At 54.2% G+C, this 13,347-nt stretch overlaps 1 protein-coding gene across 1 annotated transcript; it reads left to right on the top strand.

Moving 5' to 3' along the window:
- The first annotated feature begins 2,215 nt into the window (after nt 1-2,215).
- SERPINF1 (serpin family F member 1) lies at nt 2,216-12,956 on the top strand. The gene is made up of 8 exons (XM_041000677.1): nt 2,216-2,275; nt 5,809-5,899; nt 7,349-7,547; nt 8,041-8,196; nt 8,544-8,747; nt 10,673-10,815; nt 12,030-12,240; nt 12,582-12,956. Exons 2-8 carry the CDS (start codon nt 5,816-5,818, stop codon nt 12,839-12,841), a joined length of 1,257 nt encoding a protein of 418 aa, XP_040856611.1. The 5' UTR covers nt 2,216-2,275; nt 5,809-5,815; the 3' UTR covers nt 12,842-12,956.
- Nucleotides 12,957-13,347: the final 391 nt, after the last annotated feature.

Raw genomic sequence — 13,347 nt, 5'->3', positions numbered from 1 at the left:
ACACAGGTGTCCTTGCAGAGCAGGGTAAGGGTTTGCATTTTATTCCAAAGGGCCAAGGGAAGCCGCCCAGAGCTACTTTAAAGTTGTAGTTGAAGTATAGCATGGTGCACACACAGGGCAGAGCACTGCCTGAGGTGCCTGCATTCTTTTGTGGCTCACATCCTCCTGCAGAGGCACCACCAAGAATCAGAACTTGCTCAACTATTGCCCTAGGACACAGATGATGGGTTCCTCCTGCTGTTTTTAAATGTGCTTTCAGGGCCTGGCATGATGGTCTAGTGGCTAAATAATTGCCTTGCATCTGCCAGGATCCCATGTGGGTGCCAGTTCGTGTCCCAGCTGTTCCACTTTCCATCTACTTCCCTGCTTGTGGCCTGGAAAGGTGTTGGAGGGTGGCCCAAAGCCTTGGGACCCTGAGCCCATAAGGGAGAGCCCATAAGAGGCTCCTGGCTTCAAATCAGGTCAGCTCTGGCTGTTATTGCTACTTGGGAGGTGAACCAGTAGTTGGAGGATCCTTTTTAATTTTTATCTGCCTTTCCAATAAAAAACAAATCTTTTTTTAAAATGTGCTTTCAAAGTTACCATTTATTTGAAAGGCGGGGCAGGCGGGGTGGGGGGAGTTCTTCCAAGTGATTCCCCCACTCTGCTAACCCTCAGCACCCCGCCCAGTCCTCACAGGGTGAGCGGGTTTGGTACAGGGGTTAAGATTCTACTCGGGATGCTTGCACCTGCTGTCAGAGCGCCTGGGTGCAAGGCAGGTCCCGGTTCTGCTTCCCCACTTACCTCCTGCTGATGTGCATCATAGAGGGCAGCAAGAGGATGGCTCCAACAGTGAGCATTTGGGGAGTAAACCACAGGAAGGAAGATCTCCGCCTCTCTGCCTTTCAAATAAGAAATAATAAGTCAATAATAAAATCAGTCAATAAATTTATATAAAAAATGACTGGCACCACACCCTGTCTTGCACTTCCAAGTGTCCCAACTCTCACTTACACTCTCTGTTTCTCAAATAATCTTTTTAAAGATTTTATTTGAAAGATAGATTGACAGAGAAGGAGAGACAGAGAGATCTTCCATCCACTCACTACCCAAATGGCCGCAATGGTTGTAGTTGGGCCAGACCAAAACCAGGAGCCAGGAGCTTCTTCTGGGTCTCCCACATGGATGTCAGGGGCCCAAGCACATGGGTCATCTTCTGCTGTTTTCCCAGACACAGGAGCAGGAAGCTGGATGGGAAGTGGAACAGCTGAGACATGAACCAGTGCCCATATGGGGTGCTGGCACTGCAAACAAACAAACAAACAAACAAACCTAGATATTTCTATATCTATCTATCTATCTATCTATCTATCTATCTATCTATCTATCTATCTATCTATCTATCATCTATCTCTCTCTAAGGGGACTTGTAGATGGAGAAGCAAAGGGTTCCCAGGATGAAGCTAGTGATAATGCCAGTGCAGATGTGGCATTTGGGGAAGGAGAAAACCAGAAGGATGTGGGCACCATGGCTTCCAGAAAGATCCTGCATTCCAGTCCTGACTCGGGTCCCTGCTTCATGAGTCTGGGAAGCAGCAGGTGGTAGTTCAAGTGCCTGCTCTGCCACCCACCTGGGAGCCCTGAGTGAAGTTGCAGGCTCCAGGTTACTACTTGGTCCAACACAGGTTGTTGCCACCATTGGGGGAGTGAATCAGAGAATGGAAGATCTCACTCGCTCACTCGCTCAGGCTTTCAAATAAATACATTGCAATCTTAGAGTTCACAGAATTTCTGAGCTGAGAAATCATACATAACCCCAGTTCATCTCTTCATTTTTTAGTCAGAGCCAAGGGTGAGTTATCTTGTCCCCAAACCCAGGGAGCCCCAGAGCCCGGGGCCAGGGAGTGTCCCCTGGGCCAACCTGGGCCGGTGCTGGCCTCCCTGGCTTCCTCCTGTGGGGTCAGCCTGCTTGCTCACAGGGAGTCCAGTGGGCAGCCCGGACAGTCGGGACTCTGCAGGGAGATCCTGCAGCAGGCAGAGGAGGGAGCGCACATATGTATGTCTTGGGAGCATGGGGTGGCAGCAATGCACCATGATGCAATCTCAGGATGCAAATTGAGTGCAGGTCGCTTTAAGAAAGGAATAGCTGTAATCTGAAGCCTGTTGGACGCCGCATTGGGAGGCGGCAAAAAAAAAAAAAAAAAAAAAAAAAAAAAAAGCTTCTGGGCTTGCCGGAGCCCCTCAGTGTGTAGGCTTGGAGACAGCTGGCTTGAGTGGAGCTGCAGCGGACCCACAGGTAAAGCAGTGCCCTGGCCAGCCTGTGGGCCAGGCCAACATGCGAGAGGCTCCCTTGGTTGGTGCTGGGGGGGGCGCATTGCGAGGGAGCAAAGAGGGGTGCACGGGGAGGAGGTGGCTCCTGCCGCTTGCACATGAGGCGAGTGAGTGGTTGAGAGAGGGTATGGGGTAGCAGTGGGGAGACAGGTCAGGACCCCATGAACTCCAGACCCCACTGCATCGTAGAAGAGACAGGGAGGATTTGTGAAGGAAGTGAGTGGGACATGAGTGGGACAGTGGTGAGGAGGAAGCAAGTGGGGAGCCAGTGGCTGGGTCAGGGCTGAGCAGCACTCAGGGTGCTGGACCCCCCCCCCACCCCCCGGCAGGAAGCTCCTGGAGAACTGCTGCCCCCAGGGGCGCTGGGGAAGCCTGGTCTCTCCCGCCCCCCAGCCTTGGTTCGCACTCCCCCGCCCACCCGTGGGAGCTGAGTCCAGGGGCCGGGCCGGGTGACAGCTGGACCCGTCTCTCAACCCCCACCCAGATAGATGCTTGGCCAACGCAGCTGAGAGGAGAGCGGAGAGCGGGGCCCCTTGAAGCTGAGGCTTGTCACTAACAATGACCACTACTGAGCCCAGCCGGCTGCTGGAGGAGGGGGTGACCCTTTGCTGCCCTTCCTGCCATCCCAGGCGAGGAGTGGGTCTGAGCCAAAGAAAAGCTCCGGGCTTCTCAGAAACCCCACCACTGTCTGACCCATCCTTGGCCACTGGGAGTTCAACCCCTGGGACCAGCAGGGGACCTGGGGAGCTCTATTCCCGGCCTGGTCCTCCTTTGGAGTGAGGAGGGGTTCCTGAGACGGTCACCATGGGAGATGTCCTTTCCTGTACTGCCCACTGCCATGTGGCCCCAGATTGTGATTGTGGGAGAGGGAGGAAGAAGTGGAGGAGGAAAAGGAGGGATGGTGTTTGTCTCACAGCTGGCTTTAATCTGAAACACATGTACTGGCTTGCCATTGCACTCCTAGCTTCGGGGCGACATCATAAAATCCCGAGGCCTGGGCGAAGTGACAGAAAATGAGGCCTGGCCTTGGCAAGGGGATGTCCGCCTCTGCCCCGTGCCCTCCCCGACCTGGCAGACTGAGGATCTGGCTTGCACACAGCCCTGTGTCCCTCGGTGCCCTTGGCCAGTCAGAGGGGCCTGGCGCCAGCCCGCAGCAGCACCACTGTCCTGGGCAGGTGTTCTGCTCTGGAGGTCCCAGGCTGGCCGTGGCCATGTGCCCTTCCTGGATCCCCATGGCCTGAGGCAGGTGATGCAAAGTCGGCCTGTTAGCACTGCCGGTGCCTCATCCAGCTCTGGGCCAGCTTCTCCTGCTGCGTCCCTCACCTCATCTTTCTTAAAAAATATTTCTTTCCTTTCTTTTTTTAAAAATATTTTTAAAAAAATGTATTTTTATTGGAAAGGTAAATTTATAGAGAGGAGCAACAGAAAGATCTGTCTGCTGGTTTACTCCCCAAATGGTTACAAAGGCCAGAGCTGAGCTGATTCAAAGCCAGGAGCCAGGAACTTCTTCCTGGTATCCCATGTGGATTCAGTGTCCCAAGGTTTTGGGTTGTCCTCTACCACTTTCCCAAGCCACAAGTAGGAAGCTGGATGGGAAGTGGAGTGGTCACTGGGACACAAGCTTGCATCCTTATGGGATCCTGGCACTTGAAGGCAGAGGATCAGTCAGTCAGGTGAGCCATCATGCTGGGTCCCCTCACCTCATCTTCAGTCCTCAGCTACATATGTGGTCACAGACTTCAACCACGTGACCTGAAACTCGGCTTTAGATTCCCCCTTTGAGTGTCTTTGAACTGTGTACTTGCCTTCCTTAAACCCTATGCCATGGTCAGCTTCCACCTGGCTGCTCTCTCAGTTCCCTACCCTGGCCGCAGGGACTGGAGCCTCACCCGCTGTGAGTCTCACCGCTTTTCCAGTCACTGGGGAACTGCTCTGCTGTACTCAGTTCAGACCTCCCAGCTTGGGTGTGGCTGGATGGGGCGCAGCTGTAAGGTGGGACAGCACTGAGGCCACGGTCCCGGCACTGCAGAAAGCTTTTCCTGCTGTGTCTCCTGGGCAGCCGGGCAGCCACGTGGAAGAGCAGTTAGCTGGCTGAGGACACAGGAGTGGGTGGAACTCTCGCTGGGACACCCAAACTCAGGGCAGGGTTTAGCAGGCCTGGCTGGCTCCCGCCGGCTGACCCTGCTTGCCTTAAGCTGAACAAACTTGGAGGCTGTCTATTCCTTGTGCTGCTGGTCACACCCGTGTTGGCCAATGGATTAGTGGACTTAAAGGCTAAGGACTGTGGTCAACATGACAAGCTGGACTCCCAATGTCTCTGATCCGATTTGCTTTGGGAAGTTGGAGGGGTGTGTGTTGGGGTGGGGGCTGGCGCTAAGTCCAGGGGGATCCCTGTGGTGATGTCCCCCCTCCCTGGAGGACATGCAGGAATAGGGATGGGGTTGTCCAGGATACCCTAGATCCAGATTTCAGCATTTTCCTTTGTGTTCCAGGGACCAGACCAGAGCCTGCTTGGAGGGGCTGTTGCTGGGGAGGGTAAAGAGATGTGGTAGTCTAAGGAGGTGGGTTGAGGGGCCCAGCATGGTAGCCTAGTGGCTAAAGTCCTCACCTTACACAGTTTTGGCTGTTGCGGTTACTTCGGGAGTGAATCAGCAGACTGCAGATCTTCCTCTTTGTCTCTCCTCCTCTGTATATTCGACTTTCTGATAAAAAATAAGTAAATCTTTAAAAAAGAAGAAGGGGGTTTGGGTCTTCAACCTGAGGAGGCTGCGGGACTAGAAGGCTGTTTGAAAGGGGGAAGAGGACAGGGCTTTGTGGCGAAGTGACCCTGCCGGGGTCTGACTGAGGGGCGGGCAACATGTGGGCATTTTGGCATCAGGAATCTTTGGTGAGTTAGCCATTTCTTTGCACAGTTAAGCACTGCTCAGGCATTAGCTGATTAAATCTCCCTAACAATAGGCAGGTACTACCTTATTTAGAAGGCGGGAAAGTTGCCATGGAGAGCTACTGAAATGTGGAATGCAGATTTGGATCCAGGGCTGCCTGACCCTGGAGAGGGCAAGGGCCACACTGGATGCTCCCTTCCTGGCATGCTGCAATTCTGCACATGGGCATGGGGTTCTGCCTCTGTTCTCATCGCCAGTCAAAGCAGAGGAGCTGGCCAGGTGCTGCCAGGCAGAAGCTTCGGTGTGCCCGTGTGCTGGGCCAGACTCCACACAGAGAAGCCCTGGGCTGAGTCTCCCCTGCGCTACAGCTTTAGGGTCAAGAGCAGGGATGGGGGTATTCCCTGACAACGGGCTGAGAGCCCCAGCTATGGTGTTGACTGTGGGTCACAGAAGGGGTGGGAAGTCATGACTGGGAGAGGATGGTCCCTCCAGGATGGGGAGGCGTGTGGGAAGGTGCCCCTCGTCCTGCCCAGCCCCTGCTCCCTGTACCTGGTGTGGCTGGGCGGGATAGGGCGGCTGCTGAGAGAAGTGGTCCTGCTGCCCTTCCTTCCAGGCCCGGGATGCAGGCCCTGGTGCTACTCCTCTGGACTGGAGCCCTCCTTGGGCATGGCAGCTGCCAGGACACCGCAGGCGGTCAGGAGGAGGTGAGTAGGGGGCAGGCGATCCCAGCCCCTCCTTAGCAGGCAGCCTGGGAGGTGGGAGTGGGTGCTGCACTCTTTATTTCTCTTAGACGTTTCAAAACAGAAAAACTTCTGACTTTATCTTTCAGGGACCGAATGGGGTCATAAGAAAGATCCAAAAATGTAAGAGGGGCGTAAACAAGTCCAGGGCTGTTTCCTCATGTCCTTGTGTGGCCTGTGGGGGCTCAGCGGGCAGATGGAGTTTTCGGGCACTTGTTCACATGCCGAGCAGGAGTGCTGCAGGGGAGGGCACGGCTAGACCGCACAGTGGGGCTACAGCGGCAGATAGAGCCAGTCGCTGGAGAAGTGGTGCCCTGATGGTGACGGTGGCTCAAAGAGCTGCCTTCCTGCCACCCACTTGAGGGGCCTGGACTGTGTTTCTGGTTCTGGCTCAGGCTCTGTCCTGAGCGGTTTAGGCATTTGGGGAGGAGATCAGAGGATGGGATCTCTCGCTCAGCCCTCAAACAAAACACAAAGCCATTCTTACAGGGCCATGGGAGCCGCTCATTCACGTCTCAACTACCAAACGCTGGGGGGAGGGGTACATCTGCGATTCACTTCTTGCCTTTCAGGGTTTTGAGGTAGCAGTCTCTGTAGGCATTTTACCCGCCAAACACACCAGCAAGGACCAGATGAAGTAATGCAAATGCAAAGAGCTAGCAGGGGGCCGGGGGAGTGGCAGGTAGCTGATGCTGAAAAAAAAAAAATCAGAAAACTGAAAAAGGTCCCCTTGGGTCAGGATGGTTAGGGAACATCTACAGTGCAGGAGGCATGGAGGGGGCGGGAGAGGCCGGGAGAGAGCCCCTTGGGGGCGTAGGGAGTTCCTTGCCAGTTTTATTTTTCAGACTTTTTTATGTTAAAGTTTTTCTGTTATTACCATTTTCCATAAGTTTTGTGGTATAATGACTTCCCCTCTCCCCATTTCCTCCTCACACAGCTACCCTCCTCTGTTATTACACATAGTATAGTCCTTTAAAAGTTACAAATTTAACTCTTCTTATTTAATTGAAAGACAGAGTGTGTGTGTCAGTTTGCCTTTAGCTGGCTCACTCTGTCAATGGCCTCGATGGCTAGAGCTGGACCGAGCTGAAGCTGGGGGCCACGTGCAGCATCTTCGAGTGTATGGTATTGCCAGCACTGCAGGTCCACCACACAACGCCAAGCTGTCAATTTAAATAATCTTTTTTTTTTCTCTTTTTTTTGGTGGGGAGTGTTCCGAGTGTGTGAGCCTGGTCAGCTGCCTCTCCCTAGCGGACAGGCCCTGTGCTATCAGGGGCACAGACAGACTCGGCCAGGCTAAGTGGTCAGGCCAAGCTGAGCTAGGGCAGGTGCAGCGGGGCTGGCACCACCACAGCTCTGCGAAGTTGCGAGGCCCCTGGAACTCGAAGCCCAGGCCTTCCTGTCTCCTGGCAGGCCTCCCCAGCCCCTGACGGCACAGGGGCACCGCTGGAGGAGGAAGACCCCTTCTTCAAGGTTCCAGTGAACAAGCTGGCAGCGGCAGTTTCCAACTTCGGCTATGACCTGTACCGCCAGAGGTCCAGCGCAAGCCCTGAGGCCAACGTGCTCCTGTCCCCGCTCAGTGTGGCCACGGCGCTCTCCGCCCTCTCACTGGGTGAGTGCATAGTCGCAGAGAGCGCCACCGGGGTGGGCATGTGGGCCTGTGTGCACCTGCAGCAGGGCAGGGGGCACGAAGGAGGACAGGGCCCCAAGTGTGTGAGCCCATGGCTGCCACGCTCTAACTCCTGGGAAAGGTATTCAGGGTTGTGGGCATTTAGAGTGAACCTCCTTCGTTCGTTTGAGCATCTACTACGGGCCAACTGGCCCTGGGTTCTGGGAATATGACCATACCTTAAGTACACCTGAGGTCACAGGGACATGAACAGCTACTAACTGGGAAATAGTCATGAAATGCTATTGGGGCAAGTACAGGGCCTTGTGCGCCTGAGCTCAGGCACTATTTCTTCCATGGCCTTCTAATTCCTTGTGTGTGCCTAGCTGGCTGCTGGCATTAGCTTGCACAGGCTGCCCGCAGGTATGGAGCAGGCTGTGGTGTCCTTGTCCCGGGAGGGCGGTGAGCTAGGCTGCCATCCTTGTCTGTGTGGCAGGAGCGGAACAGCGAACCGAATCCCTCATTCGGCGGGCGCTCTACTATGACCTCATCAGCAACCCAGACATCCACAGCACCTACAAGGACCTCCTGGCCGCAGTCACTGCCCCGCAAAAGAACTTCAAGAGTGCCTCGCGGATTGTCTTTGAGAGGAGTGAGTGGCCCTCCTGCCCTGGAGGCTCAGTGTGCCCTGCCAGGGGGCCCACTTTCCAAACAGTAGTCCATGTGTGCTTGGGGCCAAGCCTGGCACTGGTGGGCAGGAAGGGGCTGGGGAGAGGAAGTGGGCTGCTGTGTGAGAGGGCAAGGGCATGAAGAGAAGTGGCAGTGAGTGAAATGTGTTGTTCCCTGTCCAGGGCCTGGCAGATCCCGGGAATGCAGCCGGCAGGAAGTGGGGGGCCTGCAGAGAGAGGCAGACCGGAACCCAAGCCGGGCATGCTCCCAGAGTCAGGATGCTGCCATGGTTCTCTTGCACACCTAACCTCTGCTCTGCCCCACTTCCAGAGCTGCGGATAAAGTCCAGCTTTGTGGCGCCGCTGGAGAAGTCGTATGGGACCAGGCCCAGGGTCCTGACTGGCAACCCTCGGCTGGACCTTCAGGAAATTAACAACTGGGTACAGACCCAGATGAAAGGCAAGATTGCCAGATCCACCAGGGAGATGCCCAGTGACATCAGCATTCTCCTCCTTGGAGTGGCTTATTTCAAGGGTGAGAGCTTCTCTGCTGCTCTTTTGGCCCTGGGGGTGGCTGGCGGGACAGGCAGCAAGTCACGCTCAACTTGAACCTGGAGCATAGCCAGAGGAGGAAGTGAGAACTGCACTTGGCAGTGTGCATCTCTACACAGCACAGGCCTGAGAGGAGGAAAAAGCATGCTATACCTGCTGCTAGACTCCTGCATTTAGTCAGACCAGGTTTATGTTGTTGCTTTTTCTTTTTTTTAAAGAGATTTATTTGAAAGTTAGAACGACACAGAAATACATCTTTCATCTACCAGTTTGCTTTCCCAATGTCTGTAACAGCCGGGGCTGGGTCAGGCCAGAGCCAGGAGGCAGGAACTTCACCCACTCCATGCGGATGGCAGGGGCCCGAGCACTTGGGCTATCCACTGCTGGTTTCCCTGGCACAATTGCAGGGATCTGGTTTGGAGGAAGAGCTGCCAGGACTCAGCTTAGCAACACCTCTGCACTCTGCTGGGTGATGGTGGAGCAGCCAGGACTCGAACCAGTGTTCTGAAGTGCTGGTGTTACAGGTATAAGCTTAACCTGCTCTACCACAAAGTTGGCCCCTAGACAGAATCTAAATGTCTTTGTTTTTTCCTAAAGAAAAAATATTTATGGGCCTGGCATGATGGCCTAGTGGCTAAATCCCCTTGCCTTGCATGAGCCGGATCCCATATGAGCACTGGTTTGGGTCTCGCCTGTTCCATTTCCCTTCCAGCTCCTTGTTTGTGACCTGAGAGAATGGAGGGTGGCACAAAGCCTTGGAACCCGGCACCTGTGTGGGAGACCTGGAAGAAGCTCCTGGCAAAAAAAAAAAAAAAAGAGAAAGATTTATATTTTATTTATTTGAAAGGCAGAGACAAGGAATGACAAAGAGGCCTTCCATTCACTCCTTCAAATGGCTACAACTGCCAGGGCTGGGCCGGGCCAGAGCTAAGGGCCAAGAGTTTCTTCTGGATCTCCTACATGGGCTCAGGGGTCCAAGAACTGGAAACATACTCTACTATTTTCCCAGGCATGCGTATTAGCAGGGTGTTGGATTGGAAGTGAAGCATTTAGATCTTGAACTGGTACCTATTTGGTATGCAGGCAGGATCTGCTGCAGGTGGCAGCTTAACTCACAACACCACAACCCCGGCCTCCCAGTATTTCAATTTTGACTCTGCCTTTACCCTTCAAATTTCATAACCTATTTCCTTAGTAATGGTGAGGATTGTACACCTGCTTTATGGACACTTTGCACTGTCCCCAGGACACCTGGGACTTGGCAGGTGCTCAGTGCCTTGGTGTTGGTTATCCACGTGCTTTTTGGGCCATGCTGTGCTCATGTGCCCAGGGACTACTCAGAGAAGCCCTGGCAGTTGTGTTAGGGCAACCTCCCCCTTCAAATCTATCAAGTAGCAAGGGGGATCCCTCCTCTCCAAGGGGAGTGCCCGATGGCATCCTACCCCCAGCACTGCCATGTCCGGTTAGTCCCAGGCCACTACAGGCCACAGTACACTGAGGGAGTTTGGATGTGGGCTCTCAGGATGTGGTGGGGGGCACTGGCACCCCACTTCCCAGTCAGCAGATGTGGGATGATCTGCTGACCTTGAAGGTGCCTTCCAGCTCTGCCTCTGTCGATTCCATCCCCGGGAAACACCGTGGTGATGCACACACAAGGGGACTTTCTCCGTGGGCTGTCGCAGACCTCATGGATTCAGAGTGAACTCAACACAGTCCACTCATCTCCATCCGAACTGGCCAGGGGGGAGGCTCCTGGAAGACATGTGGGCATTCCTGGGGCATCAGGCCCCGGTGACCCGACAGCCCTTGCAGGCAGTCTTGTCTTCGCCATGCCTGGGAGACACAGCATGGCCCCACTCACTGGCTCTCTGCTCCTGGGACTCAGAACCCTCCATTCTCTCATTGCAGGGCAGTGGGTGACAAAGTTTGACTCCAGAAAGACTTCCCTGCAGGACTTCCACCTGGATGAGGAGAGGACCGTGACAGTGCCCATGATGTCCGACCCCAAGGCCGTGTTACGCTATGGCCTCGATTCAGATCTCAACTGCAAGGTCTGTGGGGTGCAGGTGGGGAGAGGCAAGGCAGAGGTGACAGTGTAGGGGCAGCAGCTGGCTGTTGCCGAGATCACACGGTGGCCTCCATGCTACCTGCTGTGTGCCTTGAGTGAGTTAGCAGTGACACTAAGCCGTTTCTTTCTTTAAAAAATGGGGGCACAGAGGTTACCAAACACCTCTCCTCTTTAGGTTTGCAGTGAAGACCAGGGAAGTGAGCAGAAGTGGGCAAGAGAATGTAAGACTGGGTACTCTGCGGTTGCTGCCTTCAGTGTAAAGCCAGCTTCTGAGAAAACGGTCAGATGCCAAGTCACGGGCGGCCAGGTGGACCTGGCTTCTTTAGCCCCAAGTAGGCCATGGTTCTGGACTTACTCTGGGCTGTGAACCTGAGGATCTGTTGAGAGCCTGGGGCACGGGCTAGACATGCCACGTGAGGGTCTGAACCCACTGGTCTCTGATTTCAGGGCACTCTTGGCACTGGAACACCACTGGTTGCATAGATTGTAGGTTAGTAACTTTCTTTAAAAAAAGGTTCAGTTATTCATTGGAATGGCAGAGTGACAGACAGGGAGGGAGAGATCTTTTAGTTGCTGGGTTCACTTCAAATACCTCCCACACCTAAGGTTAGGCCAAGACCGTGCCAGAAGCCAGGAGCTGCAGCCAGCTCTCCTGTGGGTGGTAGGCCATTATCTGCTGCCTCCCAGGTGCCCGAGCAGGAAGCTTGGTTAGAAGTGGAGCAACAGGGCCTTGAACCTGACATTCTGCTGATACAGGAATGCAAGGGTCCCAAGCAGCAGCTTCGACTGCTACACTATAACACCCGCCTTTGGGTTACTGACGTTGTCGCCCCTATTTCTAATCAAGTGCTGCATCGGAGACTGTGACGGATGGCCAGTGAGTGAGCAGATGGACTCATGCATGAGAACAGGCTCTGGTTCCTTCAAAGCATGGGAGGAAGTTCTTTGAACAACCGACCGTTGCACTTGGGATGAGGCTCAGGGGGCTGCTGGGAAGTGGGGAGAAGGCAGCAGCCTCCCTCTTGAAGGAGAGCATTAGGAAGTGACATGCGAGAGGAGCAACAGTTGCAGGATCAGGCTGAGGGAGGCAGGGCCGGGGTCGCACTGTAGGAGCAGGGAAGCAAGTCCCAGTTGTGTGTCCGTTCTGGGATCCTGGGCCCAAAGACGTTAACCTGCGTGCTTCCTCTCTGGTTTCAGATTGCCCAGCTGCCCCTAACTGGAAGCATGAGTATCATCTTCTTCCTGCCCCTGAAAGCAACCCAGAACTTGACCTTGATAGAAGAGAGCCTCACCTCTGAGTTCATCCATGACATAGACCGGGAACTGAAGACCATCCAGGCAGTCCTGAGCATGCCCAAGCTGAAGCTGAGCTACGAAGGCGAGGTTACTAAGGCCCTGCAGGAGATGAGTAGGTTGAACAACCAGCCCTCTGCTCTTGGGGGGCGACCTGGGGGTGGGGGATGCAGTGGGGAGGCCACAGGTGGTTCCTCCATTGCAGTACTGCCGGCGACAGAGAGGGGGCGGTGTGTTTGAGGGACCTGAGCAGCCTTGCTCACTGGTGCACTCCTAGCTCCAGAAGTGCCCCTGCCAGGACACGTCTTGGGATCTTGTCTCTCAGACAGGCTGGTGACCTGGTTTCTGATCTAAACCTCAGTGAGGTGCTCTTGGGCGAGGCTCGTCTCGCTGTGCCTACCTGGGTGTTACGGCGGCGGGCAGGTGTTGATGGGACATCCCTCCCCATCTCCGCAGAGCTGCAGCCCTTGCTGGAGTCACCTGACTTCACCAAGATCACAGGCAAACCTATCAAGCTCACTCAAGTGGAACACCGGGCTAGCTTTGAGTGGAACGAGGATGGGGCAGGAACTGGCCCCAGTCCGGAACTGCAGCCCACCCGCCTCACCTTCCCCCTGGACTACCACCTGAACCGGCCTTTCATCTTTGTACTGCGGGACACGGACACGGGGGCCCTGCTCTTCATAGGCAAGATCCTGGACCCCAGGGGCACCTAAAGTTCCAGCACCCTACGAAACCCCAGAAGGGACGGCACATTATATATTACATTAAGGCTGCCCTGGTGACGTTTCAATGTATACGTGCCAATAAAAGAGCTTTATCTTTCACTTTTGTTACTTTGTTCCTAAATTTAGTTATGTCAAGCTTAATATGAAGATAACTTGCCCTCTGGGCGTTTGCTTGTCCTAAACTTACAGCCCATCACTGTTGGTTATCTGCACTGTGTACTGCAAGGGCTGCTTTCCTTTCTCTCCTTTTTTCAAAGATTTTATCTGAAACAGAGCTCTTCCATCCACTGGTTCACTCTCCAGATGAATACAATGAATAGGGTCGGGCCACTTGGGAAGTGAATCATCGGACAGAGGATCTTTCTCTGTAACTCTGGCTTTCCAATAAAAATAAAATAAATCTTAAAAAAAAAAAGGAGCATACCCTTTTCACTAAGCAACAGGGTCCTCCTCAGATGCATGAGACATGCCACATTTTGGGACAGAGTGACTAC

The sequence above is a fragment of the Ochotona curzoniae genome, unplaced genomic scaffold (genome assembly GCF_017591425.1).
Source record: "Ochotona curzoniae isolate NIBS_2020 unplaced genomic scaffold, NIBS_Ocur_1.0 scaffold_2453, whole genome shotgun sequence".
NCBI classification, from domain to species: domain Eukaryota; kingdom Metazoa; phylum Chordata; class Mammalia; order Lagomorpha; family Ochotonidae; genus Ochotona; species Ochotona curzoniae.
The sequence above is the reverse complement of the archived record's forward strand: the minus strand, read 5'-3'. Positions and strand labels throughout refer to the sequence as shown.